Genomic DNA, 18,769 nt, shown 5'->3' on the forward strand with positions numbered 1-18,769 from the left:
TCCGGAGTCGTGGCTGATCCTGTTGCTGTGGTCCTGAGTCCTGGATCGCGAAACCTGGATCCTGAGTCGTGGCTGTGCCTGTTGCTGTGGTGGATCCTGAGTCCTGGATCCTGAGTCCTGCATCCTGAATCCTGGATTTCGAGTCGTGGCTGAACCTGTCTCTGCGGTCCTGCCTGACTCTCATCATACTACTTCCCTGATGGCTCCCACAGGATTGTTGACATCCTTGTGGATTCATCTTCTTATTATAGACACATGCATTTCCAAACATTTGGTCTACCTATGTTGTAAATGTATTATCTTTTCAATTTACACACGGCATCTATTGCACGTCTGTCCGTCCTGGGAGAGGGATCCCTCCTCTGATGCTCTCCCTGAGGTTTCTCCCATTTCCCCTTTAAACTGGAGTTTCTTTGGAAGTTTTTCCTTGTACGATGTGAGGGTCAAAGGACAGAGGGTGTCGTATTGTCATACTGATATTCTGTACAAACTGTGAAGTCCACTGAGACAAATGTAACATTTGTGATATTGGGCTATATAAATAAACATTGATTGATTGATTGATTGATTGATTGATTGATTGATAGATTGATTTGTGGCCATATTCCATTATACTTTTTAATTTGCTGAGGGCCGATTAAAAATGCTCTGCGGGCCGCATTTGGCCCCCGGGCCGTAGTTTGGACACCCCTGCTGTAAACTCAAACAAACAAACAAACAAACAAACAAACAAACAGTGAATGTTACATTTTTAAGAATTATATTCTGTAGCTCCTAATCAAGGTTTATTTAGTTTGTTGATTGTAATGTTTATTATGTTTAAATACCTTAATATTACATATTTCAAATATATATATTAGATTGACATATACTTTTACACGTTTTACTATATTTGTTAACTATGTAAGAATGTCCATTGTCTGTATAAATGTTTCAATACGGAGAAAAACTAATATTTAAGATTGAAGATAATTGTATATTATTATTAGTTTTTCATCTTTTTACAGTTGACATTTCAATTTTCTTTTTGCTTTTATATCTCTCTTTGGATATTTCTAAAGTAATAACGATTGAGATCTTTAAGAATATTTTTAGGGTGTCCTATTATTAGTTTGACATAGGTGAAGGATATTAAAACGTCCTTTTTATATATACATTTTAGGATTCTTATTAAATAAAAGAGTTTGCCATTCATTAGATAATTGAAATTCAGAAAGATATATTTTTTCAGCCAAGTTCAACAAGAACACATTTTTATCCCTGTAGATTTTTTTCAACTTTTTCTTGAAGAATGGAGAATAGTGGATGAACAAACAAATCCCAAAAAAATGTTGATATTGTTGTTGTATGCATTTGAATTAATAACAAATAAAAAAACAATGAAATGACTGTGTTTCCAACATTCCTATGACATACAAATAGCTATAGTAGGACATAGAAGTACACAGTGAGTTTACAGGACATCTGTGACTCTTTTGTTAGCTACACCCACTATAAAGACACCATTTTCTGAAATCACATATAGCTACAAGAGAAGAACACCATTTGATGTAGATTTCTCAACATTTATTTTCATTAAGATATAAACTAAAGCATAGCTTTTAACCAAGTATTTTTATGAATATCATAGGATTATTAATATAATTATTTGTATTATCATAAAAGTATTACGTTTATCAATGAAAACCAAATGAATCATTTTACAGCTCAGTAGGCCTACCTTAGATTTTGACTTTTTTCTCTTTAAAACTTCCCTCCTTCCCACAATTGCAATGTATTTTATATAGATAACTCTATATATGTTGTTTTATTTGATTAGATTTGTTTTCCTTAACCGTTAAATATGAGTAGAGTATGGATTTCGTGTGAAGGGGGACTAATATATTATCAGTAGTGCAGTGGTGTTCACGCAGACTTTCAGGCGGAACCAACGGTCGGCAGGTCTTATATCTGGTAGGAACAGTTTGTGGGAACACCGGAATCGCGCTCTCGACGGAGATTGCCGGGGAACATGCCTAAGTAAGTAAAGATCTTACTTGCCCTTGTTAGCTTACTCTATGATTTTTACATTTCAACCCAATTAAATATTATTTGTTTTTGTAGTAAGCATCGAACGGCGTTTAAATATAACTGTAAACTAATTGAAACAGACCAGTTCGTTTCCAGTGAACGCTGTGAGCTTTGTTTGGGCTCTGTCTATTTGCTGGACTCAGCCTCAACGTGAACATTAACAATTTCCAGGAAAATGTATCTGCAGCAGCGTGATACAAAATCAACTGGTTCATTTTTGTATATTTAGGACTTTAACCATATCAACCTAAACGTAAAGCTGTTTTTTTTTTATTAAAGTTTTTAGATTTTAGACTTTGTAACGTGTAATGCGATTTTTTTACTACGTAATATTCCTTAAAAAAAAAAAGAGAAGAGATTATGCTGATTGTTTTAAAACGATATATCTTGCATACTAACAATCATTTACATCCAAGGAGAACGTCGTCACTGGGCCACAGCTTTTTAAAGTGGAGCAGCTGCAGAGCACAACACATCCTAATAAAATGAGTGGATAAGAAAAATAATAGAAAATGAGTAGCATGATACTAAGGAATTAATTAGGTTTTCTATGAGTTTTTCTTTGCTAACCTAAACTAAGGCCTAAGTCATTTGAATGTACATTGAATATTTTAAATGTATAGAAAAACCTGCAGGACACAAGGCAAAGACAAACCATAAGAAAGACTTCTTATTTGAAGAGAAGAGTTTTGGGTCAAGTCGTGATTTTGTGTTAACCCCCAAACTTTTCTTTTTGACAGGTTTTACTGTGATTACTGTGACACCTACCTAACACATGATTCGGTAAGTTGAGCTTGTGTGTATCAAACTGTTGTCAAATATTAAAGAATCGGTCTTAGATGTATTTTGCTCCTGTTAAATATCTACAAATCTGTCTGTTTTCTGTTCTTAGCCATCGGTGAGGAAGACCCACTGCAGTGGCCGAAAACACAAAGAAAATGTAAAAGATTACTACCAGAAATGGATGGAGGAGCAGGCTCAGAGCCTGATCGATAAAACAAGTAAGCACATTATTGGATCAAGTATTTGGATAAAGTACAAAGCAACTGCTGTTTTTGTTTCTTTGGACGTTTTACCACTCACTCCAAAACCTTGTCGGACTTCTAGCTGTAGTAACAAATAACTTACGATAACTATGCATTATTTTTTACCTTCATATTTAATATCCTTGTATAGAAAATCAGCGAGGTGTTGGAGTAAAGCCTGTCACGGATCCCACACAACTCATGCTTACACATGTGTGGGACATCCAGGCTCTTAGCTTACATTGTGCACGATGTTCAGCAGCTCACTTCGGCCCCCTCTGAGATTACAAACCACTAATCCACATTACAGATGCTCAAGTGTGTTATTGTCCACTGTGGAGGAACACGTTTTACAGACTAAATTATCCTTTGCAACACAAAAAGAGAGTAGCCATACATCCTTAAGCATTCAAAATGGCTTCTCTTTTTTTTCACGTAGGGTATTTATTTATCTGTGCACATTCGTAGAAAGATGAGGCGAGCTTTTGTGTTTTTTGCATTCCGTGTATACAGCATGAAACGGGCTTGAATGCACTCTTTACAAACACAAAAAAGATGATGTGCTGGACATTTAAATATGTGTGTTTAATGTTTTGTCCTTTCTCCCGACAGCGGCTGCCTTTCAACAGGGAAAGATTCCTCCCACGCCGTTCCCTGGTGGGCCCCCCCCCAGGTGAGTGTATCATCATTTGATTAGAATAAACGATCTTCAAAATCGTGAAGCGTTTGCATTCTTTAAGAATTACAACTACCACATACAAATAATACTGGACATGAAAATAAACCGAATATGAAACCCTTTTTACTTAGCCGGTGTTTTCCTTTACTTGTGTAACATTTTACTTTTGTTAAAGAGCACCTGCAATGACGCGGCTAAAACAAAGACAAAAACATTTAAAAAATGATGCTTCATCATACTGAGAACTATCAAATACTATGTCAAGCCCATTTAATTCAACAAGACCACAAACTATATCCTCAAATAATATAGCACCATGTACTGTGATGCACGGAATCTGAACTTTTGTTATGGATAGAATAATGTCTTATCATTGAATGTAAACTAACGTTTGCTGTTTTTAACGCAGGTGGTCCTCCTCGGCCAGGTATGCTACCAACGCCCCCCATGGGAGGACCTCCTATGATGCCCATGATGGGGCCCCCACCACATGGGATGATGCCCGGTGGACCTGGTAAGAAATACTTTTATTTAACTTTACTCATTCCTAATTAGTGTAAAGTAACATTAGTAACATCAGTATCATCTGCTCTTGTGCAGTTTTTGGATGCCCTGTATTTCTTTTACCTCTTTAAGCACACTGCCTAGACCCTGACTGAAAAATAAACACATTTCTAACACAATATATATCTTTTTTTACAGCACACCTCATGTTGATTGATCAAATAGTTGACTTTTCTTTTACTGTTTTCTAACATTTTATTAAATAAATGACTTTCAATTATTGTAAATAAAGAAATTAAATGAACCTAAAGTGAAAATAATGATTGACAACAAAGAGTTATACATAGAAAAACATAATGAGTACAGAAGAGTGAAACTATAGCATATATTTCTATAGCACAACGTCCCATTCAATGTCCAATGAAAGAGTTGGAGTTAAATCTGGACCAGGTTATTCTCAGTGAAGTTTCTAATGCACTGATGTGACTCCTACATGAACAGCTGTTATCATAAATCAATACCCTAAGCTGTGTATCCTTCGCTGTCTCCTCTAGGAGGCATGAGGCCGCCGATGGGAGGACCCATGCAGATGATGCCCGGACCACCCCACATGATGCGTCACCCCCGACCGATGATGATGCCCGTCCGGCCGGGCATGATGCGACCGGACAGATAAGACCGCATGGATGTTCTCCGCTCTTTGCTGCCATGAACAGACTCTGTCTAGTGAGGACACTTGGGTTAACACTTTTTTCAATACCACCTCTTAAATCTTCAAATGTCCACACTGAAGTCCCTGATGAAATAATGTCTTTTTTTTTAAATACATACCGTTTCTTCTTGTGCCGGAATCGTGGCATTTATTCATTTTCCTTACATTAGAAGAATTTCAGATCCCCGTTTTAAAGAGTTTCTTTTTTTTTACGAAATGCCCACTTTGTGTTAATTTTTAATATCTTGTCTCACTCTGACAACCTGTTCATTACCCACATTTGAAGAGCGTGTTTGATATGACAATATTTGTTACTATATTTTTACTTTTTGTTTTTAGGTTTTACATGTTTTTGTTATATTTCATTGCATTGCTTTGAGAAATAAAACAGTGATTTCAAACTTGTTTCTTTAAGATTTAAGTCGATCTCAACATTGCTAACTTTTTAAAAGTTTCAATCATTCCGGCTGATTAGAACTAAAGTGAGGTTGAAGCTCTGTTTATGGGATAAAAAGCTCTAAAACATCACTTTAAACTCCCCCCTCAGCACCAAACGGCAGACTGAAAAACGTTCGCTTCGGCCTTGAGAAGAAATTGGAGCACTTTTCTTTCAAGAAATGCAAAAGACACCCTAAAGCAGGGGTGCAAACTCAAGGCCCGGGGGCCAAATCCGGCCCGCAACCTCATTTTATGTGGCCCCGCAAGACCTTGCAAAGAATATAATATGTTTATTATACGGTTACATGGGGATTAACAGAAGCACGTTGCCCATAAACTACATGTCCCACAATGCATCTCAAATTTGACTTTTCTTCTCAGAATAGAGAGGCGAAGTCCCGCCCATCTACTTCCGACCCATGGGACCTTATTTCTGAAAAATGATGCATTGAAGTCAATGGAGAGAGAAAGATTATCTTTCGATCCCGTTTGAATTGTGCCACCAATTACACATATGATGTTTGTCAATCTTAAAAAATTATTTCCATGTCACAAAAGTCACAGTTTGTCGTAAAACCGTTGAAATATAAGACTATGAAAAATAGGCAACTAGAAAGACTACAAATCCCAGAATCCCGGTCCCGCATGCTGGCTCTTACGGAACCGGCTAACTCCCCTTGTGTGTATGTACGGCTCTCAACATGCCCAGACTTGGAGTGATTTTCACCTCTTTTAATACTTTCCGCCTCATTCTGAAAGAAAGAAGTGAAATGTGCCAACGTGACGGCCGTCTTGGTGTGTGGTGCGAGACGGGAGATGTAGTTCATTGAGCGGTTTCACACAAAATGTGTTACTTCACAGTTTTACGACACATTTTTTTTTTTTGACTTGTAAAATTATCTTTTAAATTGACAAACATCATATGTGTGATTCGTGGCACAATTCAAACGGGATCGAAAGATAATCTTTCTCTCTCCATTGACTTCAATGCATAACTTTTCCTAAATAAGGTCCCATGGAGCTCAACCGGAAAGGGAGGGACTTCGCCTCTTAGATTTGTTTTCTTCAAAATGTTAGTTTTTTTTAAATGTTCATAAAGTCAAGTAGCCCTCAAAAGGTCCGGTTTATTTCATTTTAAGGATGCGCACCAAGCAACATCTCCAGGTGCTCCTTTGAGAACCAGGGCAAAAAAGTTATGTGCACCCCTGAATATAATACATTATTTTACATATATTAAATATATGTATTTTTATATAGTCTTAAAGTTACAACCGGCCCTTTGAGTGCAATCATAATGCTGATGTGGCCCGCGATGAAATTGAGTTTGACACCCCTGCCCTAAAGTGTAAAGCACTACGGTTAGCTGGCTCGCCAGATACAACCCTGATTTAATGATAATGTTTTTGTGCATCTGCTTTGTGTCGGGTATTTCTTTGCTTACAGGTTTACAACTTGATGAGGTAAGAATATAACAGTTCTGACACGCAGATCTAGATGTGGTTAAAATGTAACAGCTGAGGTTTAGACAATAACACTTTAATTTGGCTACTCAAGGCAGTGACAACAACGATGTGGAATATTGGTAGTGATAAAGCTGCTGAATCTTTTTTTTTTTTATTGAAAAAAAAATGCCTGGTATAACATTTCTCGTGTGAATGTTTTATGCCTTCACATGTCATATTTTGTCTGATAAGTTAAAAAAAAAAAACATTTTACTATCACATGACCAAGAAGAGCAAATGCTACATTTTCAGAGGCTGGAATGGCAAATAGTGGACATTTTTGTCTAAAAAGTTAAAGAGATGTTATGCTCATAATCAGGTTCAAATGTGTATTTTGTGCGTTTTCTGTGACATGTCTCCATGCTTTAATGTTCAAAAAGTTCTTTATTGTTCTCATGCTATCTGAGCTGCAGCACCTCTTTTCACCCTCTGTCTGAAGGCAGAGCCCAGTCTGCTCTGATTGGCTAGCTGGGGTCTAGACAATAGAAGGAGAATGTTACATAGTGATGTCATGTTATAGCAGTAAACACTTTAGTCGTATCAGGCATGGGGGGAGTATTTTGGGGGGAAACATGCACTAAAGCCTATAACAAACTACAGGAAAGGGAAAACTATTAATAGTTTCTCTAGTTCAAAACATTTTGACATTGCAAAAGTATAAAAGAAAAGGAAAAAAATAAATATCTGATTATGCTAAGGATTGCAAATGTGCTGTGTATTGTTTCAAGCACCAGGCTCTTCCTCACACTTCTCTAAAATAATTTATAAGACACTTATTTGTGAAAAAGATTCAAGTTGTCAACCCTTAATTCATTAAATGAGGTGAGCAGCGCTGCCAGACGGCACAGAGACTCTGGATTTGAACCCAAGCGATCCACCTGAGGTTTTCCCTGAGTGACTGCGCCATGTTCTCTCTGCCTGGAGGTGTGAATGTGTTTAAGTGACTTAGCCCTGTGAAAGACAGGTGACCCTGAAATCTGAGTCCTGCCAATTGCATCACTCTTCCTCGAGAAGCTAAATCTCACAAGCAGATATAAAAACAGCCTGATGTTTAAAATACTTCTTTCACTGGACAAATGAGCACACTGACCCGGACCTCATTAGTTTATTCAGTGGAGCATGTTTGAATAATTACAGCTGCTACATAACAATCTGTGGCTGCCAGTGAATCATTATCTCAGCTGACATTTGTGTCTTCAATGCCTTGAAGAATTCAGCAGCATAATGTATCCATTATCACAAACGCCTGTGTATAATTATGAAAATGTCTCAACAGATGGAGCTAGAGAGTCAGTGTTTTCTGCAATTATGACCACGACACTGGAATGATGTGCTATGACTGATTATGTGCTTCCATGAGCTTTCAAATATATTACTATCTCGCACTCCCAGAGGACTATTTTGTGGCTTTATGGTTTAGGAAATGTCTAGGCAACAAATAAAAAAGAAACAAATTTGTTGGGGGAAATAGCCAGATGTTTCACGCTGTGTTTTCCAATTTATATACTTGCAGACTTGAAGGAAAGCAAAAGCAATCTGAACTGATGTGCACCGACCTCAGAGTAGTTTTGGTAGCTGTCAGTCTCGCAAGTTGTACATTTTGATTCCCAAAGAGACGTTGGCAGATTACAAGCAATCTGATGGCCACTCTAAGCGATGGATTCCATTAAAAGCCCCATAAACATCCACTCTCCACATCAGCGCGACAGAGTAAAACCATGTTAATGCACATTTTATGCATATGTCGAGCATAGGCGGATGCCCCTGTGTCATCTAAAATCAGAAGAGTCTTTATGAATATTCAATCTAGCCATGAAGTGGAATGTGCCCTGAAGGGAATGAAGTGGAGTGGGGAAAAGTGTTTATGATTACAGCTCAGGAGTTCAGGAAATAATCCTTGATCAGGAGAAATATGTATTCTAATACATTTAGGAGGGAGACCACTCCTAGACAGACTCTATAGAGGATTAACTGATATTTTGGATGATAGATGAGAACAATTTAGTTCCTGAAAAAGCGTTAAATGTCATGTGTTTTTGAAGAATTGTAGGAGATGTGAGGTTTGGGAGAAAACCACATTCCCTTGATGATTATCTGGGATTCATTAAAGTCAAAAAGTTCTGATGTGAAATGTGCTCACTTCACGTTTACTTTAAACCTGATTCATACACACTGTAAAAATCCCATAATTAATACAATGAAATGGTATTTACAGAATGTTTGTCAGGTCAACAAACCTTTGCAAAATGATAAAAAGTGTCCAGCTTAACATTGAATCACCTTATTAAATATTTTTGGAAAAATAGTTCCCAGCAGCAGAGAATTGTAGTTCTCTCCTTCTGCTCTCTAATTTAGGAGATGGAGGGAGAACATATTATATTATATATATTTTATATGACATACATATTTCAAAGTTTATCTGAGGTTGATTTGATGAAAAAAAAAATTGAAGTTGTCTTTTTACAGTGCACTCACCTCTTTGATATTCCTGTCAAGTGAGCGCATTCATGCCCCGAATATCAACTCTCAGGGCTCACAGTATCGGCACTTTGCACTTTTGCAGAAGGTAGCTGATTGATTTACCTTTCATACAAAGGTTTGTCTGTGACTGCTGGCTGTCCACATCCGCACAGATTTACACTATCTCGAGGATCATTCTGGGCTCTGTATTCATGATGATGCATCTTATTTAGCTCCCAGCATGCAGTTGGCATTCTTACCACTGAACAGCCTTGGTTGAATGGAAAACGATAATCCCCCCCGACTGTCGATTCCTCCATAGCCAATTGGCTCAAAACTGCATAAAGACCAGGATGATGCTGATGAGTATACGGGATGATTGCGCAGGGCTGCCGGGTGGGCTATCGATGAAAAGAATTGTGAAGAAAGAAAGCGATGTCAGCAAAGCAAAGACTTTGGTAGACTCTTTCAATACCCCCTGCGTCTCCTTTTCCTCCTTCCTTTTGTCTCACCCTCCACCTCCATTCTACCTCCTCCTCCCTCTCGTTTTATTCTCTCTGCTGCCCTGCTACCAACACTACTCTGTAATTTAATCCATTTAGTCATGGCTCCAGATCAATATCCATGTTCCTTGGCCTTAGCGAGAGCCTCTTGAATCTGCTTGTTTCCAACAGTGTTAGTTGGCCAGCAGGGGCTCCCATGGGCCCACGGGCTGATACAGCTGTAGTTCACCACAGTATCTGAGAAAACAAAGCTTACATCTAATCTCCTGATAACAAAACACAGCTTTAGATATTGAAGCTCTATATGTATCATCACATTTTTAACCAATTGTACTTATTACAGATGAATTATTTGAGATGTTGAAATGCAACGCCCGGCTGGTTAGCAAATGAATGACATCAAAACAGATTGCATTAAGGCTAATTTGATTAGTGGACCTTGTAAGTGACCAGAAAGAAAGATGGAATTATTGTTCCCTCCAGGATTTGATTTACTGTCTGCACAATGTCACACACTGAAGTGGTGCATGAAGCTTTACTAAACAGCAATAAAAAGGTTCAACCACAAATGGCCTGCTAAAGTGTCCTTGAGCAAGATAACAACCCGCCATCAGCAAAAAGTCTAAATGTGACTGTAAGAATTAGTCACTCCCTGCCATTGGAGGAAGATTTTGAGTGCACATAACATTGTTAGCTGCTACTTCAGTATAAACTCTTCATCCTGCCACCGGCCAGCTGTACGCTCTGTGGACACTGACAGTGATTCTCCTTCACCTGCTCCACTGCGTTGTGCATCGCCATGTTTTATGAATAGCCGTGTTAAATATTCATTTAGTCAGCATTTGCATCCAAAGTATTTTGTACTTCAAATCTGAGTTTCATAAAGTCAAAAGGACAGGCAAACAATTTACACAACTACTTTCTGACACGAATATATGTACTGTTGTGAAAAAGGATATTACAAACTGGCAAGAGGTGTGTCAGGATGATTCCTTCTTAATGGATCTTACACAACTCCAATTCTCCAAGCCCACACATTTTGTATTCACACATTTATTTATTGTTGTTTAAGTATTATATGCAGCCCAGATACAATGTTTTCATCAGTAAACATTTTTTTATATTCATCACATTCATAATATCAACTCAAGACCACCTGCATTCTAAGAACCAATATTATTTTTCTGACATGTTATCCTAAAAAAGGTTCTTCTTTGTTTTTTACAAAGGGATTCTGACCGTTTAAGTATTGAATAGAAGGATTTAGATTGTCATTAAACTCGCGTTAAATAACACTTCACAATGGTTGTCTCCGTTTCCTCAATATAAAACAAAGAAATAAAAGCAGTAATAAAAACCAAGGTCATTGCTACCATGTGCTAGCAATGACCTGCATTGTTTGACAGAGTTTACAAATGTGCAACCAAAATCCACACACAGTAGCAGTGAAATGTAGTGGTTTTGTTCTTAAAAAAAAAAAAGAAGCTTTATATGTACAGTAAAAGGTTGTTTTTTTCTAAGGTGGATAAAACAGCTCATTACTCACTCACAACATTTAAGGTGAATACATTCTTATAGTCCTTTTCGTAGTGTTTTTGTTTTTCCCCAATTCTGAAAGTCTAAATTTGGAAAAACTTAACTTAATAAATATTTCATATAACCTCACCTCCAACTAAAGGACTTGAATTTTTTATCAGTGTCATCATGTCTTCAAACATATGGTTCTTATCCATACATGCATATAAAAGTAGTTTATAAAAATGTCCTCTTTAATGAGTGTCCTTGGCCCATAGCGGATTTGATTTGATTTCACTGAGAGTGAACCTTTTTATCTTTTTTTCTTTTTTTGTCCATTGCATATTTATGTAATGTTGTTCGAGTTTACCTGGAACCTTTGTAAGTTGAAGTCACTTAATTTTTAACCGACTGATCCAGTTTTGTTTTGTATTATTTTGCTTTTTATAGTATTGGGTTTTTATTCTAAAGAAACATCCAGTTTAAAGGACACCTATCATGCTATATTTAAATGATATATTGTAGGGCCATACCTATATAAGGTATATTTATACGTTTCTTTTTTCAAAATACCAAAGAGATCATGCATTTTAGCCATGCCTCATTTCGCTCTATGTGCTGTTTGCTGTCTACGGGGCTGATTCTGTGAGCTGCAGCTGACCACGCCCCCCTGCAGGAGAGGGGAGCCGTGCTCTGATCAAGTCAAGAGGGGGAGAAAAAAAGATCTCCGTCCTCCGTGTTTTATTATATTATTATAGGCCTATAGAGTCGTTATAGTATTTGTTTTAAAGCTCAATAAATAACAAAGAAGACCTTTGACCGGCACTTTTCTAATTTTGTCCGGAAGATTTAAACTTTAACGGACATCTTGACCGGCGAAAGAAAACCTAACTGAAACTCTGCCGCACGGTCCCCTCGTTCCTTGGAAGAGGCGGAGAGGTGGGTGTTTGTCATCTGCTGGTGGACTAACCGGAGAGAATTACAGTGCTTGCCTCGACGGGGAGGGATTGCATTGAATTAAAGCAGCAGGAGCAAACGCTTGCCTCGGGGAGGGAGAAAAAAAAGCCACAGCGGAGAATAAACAGAAGGGTAACCATGGTAACTATGGGCGGGAAGTCTTCTTCGCTGCTTTTGTGGCAGACTACAGCGCCACTTACAGGCCTGGCATATGTACTACAGCGTCTCCAGCGCTTTCGAGCGGCAATGGCCGGCTGTGGCCCAACCCCACATTACCCTGATAGGTGGAGAGTTGGCCCAATAGCCGTAGCGCCACTTCTGTGACGTCATAGAAGTGTTCAAATCTGGATCAGTTTTTATCAGATCCGTTGCTGCCCCTTTTTTAGAGATTTGGGTATGGAGGAAAATAGAGAGGGTTGTGTTTTCTGACACTTGGTGAGTTCCCTGGAACACCGGGGACACATATTCATGTATAAAAGACGTACAAAAGTGTATTTTGCATGATAGGTCCCCTTTAACCTTTTAACTTGGAAACTGCCACAGTTTAAAGGCTAACATTAAGTTATTGTGTATTTTAATCAAATTAAGGACTAGCCTTATTTTGAAAAACAATTACTGCTCTTAAAACTTTGCCTATTCCTTCTCATTAATAAAAATGTATTATATTATGCTGTGCTGTGCTGTGCTGTACAAGTTCAGAAATCCAACTTGTTATGTGAGTTTTTTCTTACTTCTTAAAATCTGTTTTACTCTATATAAAAACATTGTTAATTGAAGTGTAAAAGTACTTTTTTGATTTGGCCGTAGGCTACTCACAATAAAACTTTAGTCGAACGGCAGTGCTACACTTAGCTATATCAAATTAAAGCTAACTTGCGCAACTAGCATTAGCTGAAGCTAAAACAACATTTTCTTTTAGCTGTTACTTATTTTGATGAACTGTCACATACCTTTATATGAGTGTTTAAATCCACATAACTGAAACAGTAGCTGAATTTCGTCATGATGAAGAGAAAGAGAAAGAAATGGCTAAGTTACTGCTAGCCAACGTAGCTAGCTTATCCGCACAGTAACGGGCCGTCTCCACGGCAGCGTTAAAAAAATCTTGGAGGTGGGCGTATCTGAAGCTTGAGGATTTTTTGCGAGCCACCAATCACATGAATCTCCCGCCCGCGACATACGAAGCAAAAAAGCCCGAAGTAAACTGGATATAAACTCCCCAAAACAGGCGAAAACCTACCACTGTCTCTGCCACCTCCCTCCATGCCTGGCTCCTCCGGTTTATATCCCGGTAGGTCTGGTCATAAAGCACCGGGTGATTGATTCGCTACCGCTAATTTCTCCTCCATTTTTTGGAATATGAGGAAATGACCTGCGGTATTTCTCTCCCAGCATACACGCCGTTTGATTGGCTAGAGCTTGAACTGTCAGATTTGCGTACACGGGATTTGATTGGCTGACGCTTCCACCTCAGCCTCAAAAGTTGAACATTGTTCAACTTTGGATCTTGAAAATCCTGAGAATCTCCGCCCGCCTGCCCACAATGCATTTCGGCGAAAGCGAAAAAAAGTGACGTCACCCCATTCAAAGTGAATGGGCAGAAGCGTTTCAAGATTTTTTAACGCTGCCGTGGAGACGGCCCGTAACAGTGAACTGCCATCATGCAATTTGGTGTAATTAAGTTACCATTTAATCACAATAATTAACTTGTGGATGATGATAAATAGGCCCACTGATTAAAATATGCATACTAGAGATCCACCAACAGACTACTAGACGTGAGAGGGATGTTGCTTTCACAGAAACATATATAGCAACATAGACATCAAATATTAATATAGTCAAGTTAGTATCAGCGCAGAAAGAACAAAGCTGCAGCTGAAGCGAACTCCATTCAAATGTCCTGTATGTCCGAACACACTGATACTTACTGTTAAAATGTTGAAAAGGACATTATAAAGCAAAGGATCTAGTTGTCTTGTTCATTTCTGTATTTTGACACCCATGCATATGTGCTGTGCAGGCATACATGAAAATGGATGTAGCCTTTCACTACTGCTCACACACTCTGTCTCCTCATTAGCAGCAGCATGAGCAATCCAATAACTCTTCACTTCAACACTTGTACACCAACACACACAACACGAGAATTAAGGTTCCATTTTATCCATGAAAATCATGGAAGATTACCATCAAGTCGAGAGGAGAACATTTCACAAATCACAAGTGTCGCTCAGCTTATCTTCCAAACAGACTTTTCTGTTGTGCGCTTCTACCTCCTGTCATTATGCGCCCAAGGTGGCATTGAAAACCCATCATCGGTTGCCATCTCTCTCATGCATGTAATGGTTTTTAATAGACGCGCTCGGCTCTTGTTATAGAAATCAGCAAAACCTTTCTCTGGTAGAGAATCGGCTTTCCACTGGTGTTCTTTTTTGCTTTAGTTTCTCTTTTGATTTGAGTTAGTCAGCTCTCTACCAAAGGAGCATGTTCTACCCTTTTCCAAGCACGTATTTTGTTCACTTTCTCATGCAAGTCACTGACTTATCTTTAATGCCATATGAACAGTTATGTTATCAGGTTCTCTGAGGTCTTGCTCATTTTCACAATACAACTGACGGAGATTTCCAATTTAAAGAAATAACATTTCATGTGCACAAAACAATAAGAACATGTTCTTCTTCTAAAAATAAGACCGAGCTGGTGAATCGAAGTTAAAGCAAGAACATCTCCTGTGATGTTACCTTTTAAATGTGAGGTAGACATCATAACGGAAAGCTAGGGCTGAATACTAGAGTGCTATCTCGCCTTTTACTCCAGCAACAAGTGATATTGCTTCTAAAAATGTGCTCAATATAGAGTCAAGGGCTGAGTCTATTTTTAAGGAAAAGATTCTTACTCTCCAAAATTCTTTGATGTTCAAAAGTTAAAAAGGCTAAAAGCCTTTGGCTAAGCACTGTGTATTTAAAGATTTAACCTTAGCAATGAAAATCCTTTTGCATGACTTTTTGAAAGACATTTAGGACAGTACAGACATGGTTTGTGCAACAAAGAGCACAGCTTGATGGTATTTTGCATCTAGACGACGTGCAAATTCCTTTTATAAATGTGTTTCCCCTCAAATATGAACAGTGATTAATGTCTTTATTCCCAATATGTGTTCCTAATCTCTCTTTAGGTGCTGTGTTAGCCATTTAATAATGGAAGCGCGTTGTCCTACAGTATCGCTTCGCAGAAAATACATTCACCAACTCTCAGCTGAATATATCAAGCATGCCTGATTGATTCATGACTGCTAATATCATTACTATCATTAGGACATACATCTGCAGTACGCTGTGGATATGAAGATTGTCAAGGGCAGCTATCATGGTGCTGTCACACTGAGAGTGACCTGGCTGTGAACCGCCAGCTTTATCTGTGGATTAATTAAGGGGCCAGTGCACTCTATCAAAAGTGCCCGCTCTACCTGCTCGATGGCATATTTTATTCACTTATTCCCTTTGTCCCTTTTTTCCCTCTGAATTTAAATGTGTCCATCCTTCATTTTCTCCCCATGTACCTTTGATAAGACACAATGGTTATTAGACTCTACTGAAAATGTTTTATTTTTGGTTTTTTTAACCATCATACTGCAACAAAACAGGGAATGTGTTTAATCTGTCAGTGGCATCATCACCTCCCTGAAGGGACATTCAGAAACGTGGAGCTGTGCCCATTGTTTTCACAGAGAGCAGCACAGAGAGAATTAACCTAACACAGGTAGCTCTGCGTGCCTCTGGCTTCAACACAAACATTTACCTCCATGCATACATGTGCACACATAAACACACGTGCATGCATGCATACGTGAATGCACTGCAGGTGAGAACATGCTCACACATCCATCTATCATGCCATTGTTTCTCGTCTTACATACTAAAGAAAGAACTACAGCTGGATTCCACGTTGTGCTTTGATCCTGATCTTTCCGGCAAGCTGAATTTATCTGCTAAATGTATCTTCATCCGTATGTGGCCGTCAGCGGTTCTCAAGGAGGCACATGATGCCACGCATGCGGTGTGATAAAAAAAAGAGAAGTATGAGCAATCCCTTATCACACCGAACGAAAACAATGTTTTTCTTTCTTGAAGGATGCAGTTAAGATGATATATTGACATCACTGATAATAGTTTTTAAAGGTGAGATTCGTGACTACATGTATCTTGTTCAAAGGCCCCTGCAGGCTATTGACACATCTTTACGCATCAAGATTCATATTTCTTTCCTTCAAGCATGATTTGTCTACAACATTTAAATGTTGCCCCTCCTTGCTGCCTCAACAAGGGTTGGTGCTCGCTGGCGGGTGAAATTTAACCCGACATTGACTCTAATTTGGGGTGATCTTTGCGTGGTTGTCGTTTTGGTTGCTATTTATCGCATTTTTCTGCGTCATGTCCGACACATTCCTAGCAGTATTTGTCTGATAGCGAACTGCCCTTTTCGCTACAGTTGAATAGACCGGAAACGTTCTGAACACAGCTAATTAAAAAGAAAGGAGAAAATACAGACATAGGGCCAGACAAAGCCACACACTTCTGGCTCATAAGGGACTAAAGAGAGGCATTCTTTTTGTGTGACTATTTTGTGGAAATATCCTTCCTAGTGGGCCTATAAGTACAGGAAGCTGATTGGAATGGAATTAGCTTTGTAGATATTCCATCATAAACAGAAGTACCGGACACAAAAACATCACAGGATCAACATATTTGCTTGCACAAAATGTCATGCCAATTCTTTCCAATAGACTATTTTACAAAACAACAAAAGCAAAGGTCATCCTAATGTTGGACTCTATATATATATATATATATTTCTTTTTCATTATTGTTTATTTTGTGTTCTTATCTATATTTGTTTTTGTTTTGTGAGCTGGGCTGTGTGATGTTGTATTTCTTTGTAAAGTACTTTGGTCTTGAGGTTTTAAAGTGCTTTATAAATAAAGTTGGATTGGATTGGATTGGATACAACATTACAATGCATCAATGCAAATTGTTGTGCCAACCATCTGGATGTTGAGATAAATCACTGTGAATGTGAACACTTTGACCGACTGATAAATGTCAGGAGATCACCGAAGTCATTGGGATTCATCGTCTGGAAACCATGAATGTCTGTACCAAACTTTATGCAATCAATTAATTAATTTTAAAGTGGTCGCTCTAAAACCAACCGACCCCCAAGCCTTTCTTAATTGCCATAAAACCACCAGTAGACAGTTGTCAGATCCCTTCACTGTGGGGAACCTCTTGCCAATCTTCCAATAACCTATAGAAATTGCATTGGTGAAAGGGCAATTGAGGACATTTACTGACCTTTGACCCAGTTTGATTAGCAACTAAACCCAGTTAGATTGTGAGAGAAGATTGTATCTCTACCCTCCAGTCTCTTTCCCACTCTCTAACACTGATGGATATCCAGCGCTACATCTTCACTCAGCCATGCACACTTGCCCTCCTATTTCCCCGCCGAGAGGTCAGGTCTGTTCTTGTCTTTTGGAAAGCTTTAACAGGCGCCGCATCTTTAGCCATTCTTAGCTAACAGCAGGTAGTTTTGCCATCCAATGAAGGCATTTATTTTCTCCTTCAACCTTGAAGTTGCCTTTACAATTAAGTCATATTTGAAGAGTGTTGTTTCAAAAGCAAACACCTGTGCTCGATTTCCACAGAGTCGAGTCAAATTATGTCTCTTTTACTGCCTAATATGTCTTTTTGTGTTTCTCAAACGTATGTTCTGTTGATGTTGTTGGCCTGTAAATGACCTCATTATTTATAGACTTTTAGGCTTCTAACCTTGTCTTATTATTTCATGGATTTCTCTCCGGTTTGAATTTCCACATTTCGGGGCTCTGAAAATGAAAGCCTGGATGAATGGCATCCCTGGTGCCTCAGGGAACAGATGACCTTAAGGATGAGTATCAGAGCATTCTTGTCTGTGACACTGGGGTTAACGTCCGCTCAAACTCTCCAAGGAGAAAAACAAGCACTATGGGATTTCAAATAGAGAAGCATATAACTGTCATTCAGGTCTGTATATTCCCAGGCATACAGGGAATCATACAGCTCATGTTATGGTGTTCATGAGAGGCTTGTTTTGGAGTTTCGTTGCCCACTTTCACATTTGTTTTAAAGCCTAATAGCTTCCGAGTTTGATAACTTTATTAGATTCTTACCCAGTGGCCTCTTTCTTCTTCTCTGCAATTCCGGCTGATCAGGCAGGAACTGCAGGGCACCAAATTGCAGAGAAGGATAACGATTTATAGGCTAGATTGGTGAGAAAAGTGGTTTTATATCTTGGGCAGTGTTATTAAAAATGTCAAGTGTGGAGCTGGGGACGTATACAGCAGGTGGAAAACATGTCACAAA

At 38.6% G+C, this 18,769-nt stretch overlaps 1 protein-coding gene across 2 annotated transcripts; it reads left to right on the forward strand.

Annotated features, from left to right (window-relative positions):
* Positions 1-1,893: 1,893 nt before the first annotated feature.
* snrpc (small nuclear ribonucleoprotein polypeptide C) lies at positions 1,894-5,398 on the forward strand. Of its 2 annotated transcripts, none has more exons than XM_034138519.1 (6): positions 1,894-2,019; positions 2,811-2,853; positions 2,963-3,071; positions 3,708-3,768; positions 4,184-4,288; positions 4,833-5,398. In XM_034138519.1, exons 1-6 carry the CDS (start codon positions 2,012-2,014, stop codon positions 5,158-5,160), a joined length of 654 nt encoding a protein of 217 aa, XP_033994410.1. In that variant the 5' UTR covers positions 1,894-2,011; the 3' UTR covers positions 5,161-5,398. The 2 variants fall into 2 exon arrangements, with proteins under 2 accessions (XP_033994410.1, XP_033994411.1); XM_034138520.1 differs by having other exon boundaries at positions 3,708-3,764; positions 4,181-4,288; positions 4,833-5,351.
* Positions 5,399-18,769: the final 13,371 nt, after the last annotated feature.

Source organism: Trematomus bernacchii, unplaced genomic scaffold (genome assembly GCF_902827165.1).
Source record: "Trematomus bernacchii unplaced genomic scaffold, fTreBer1.1, whole genome shotgun sequence".
Taxonomy (NCBI): Eukaryota; Metazoa; Chordata; class Actinopteri; order Perciformes; family Nototheniidae; genus Trematomus; species Trematomus bernacchii.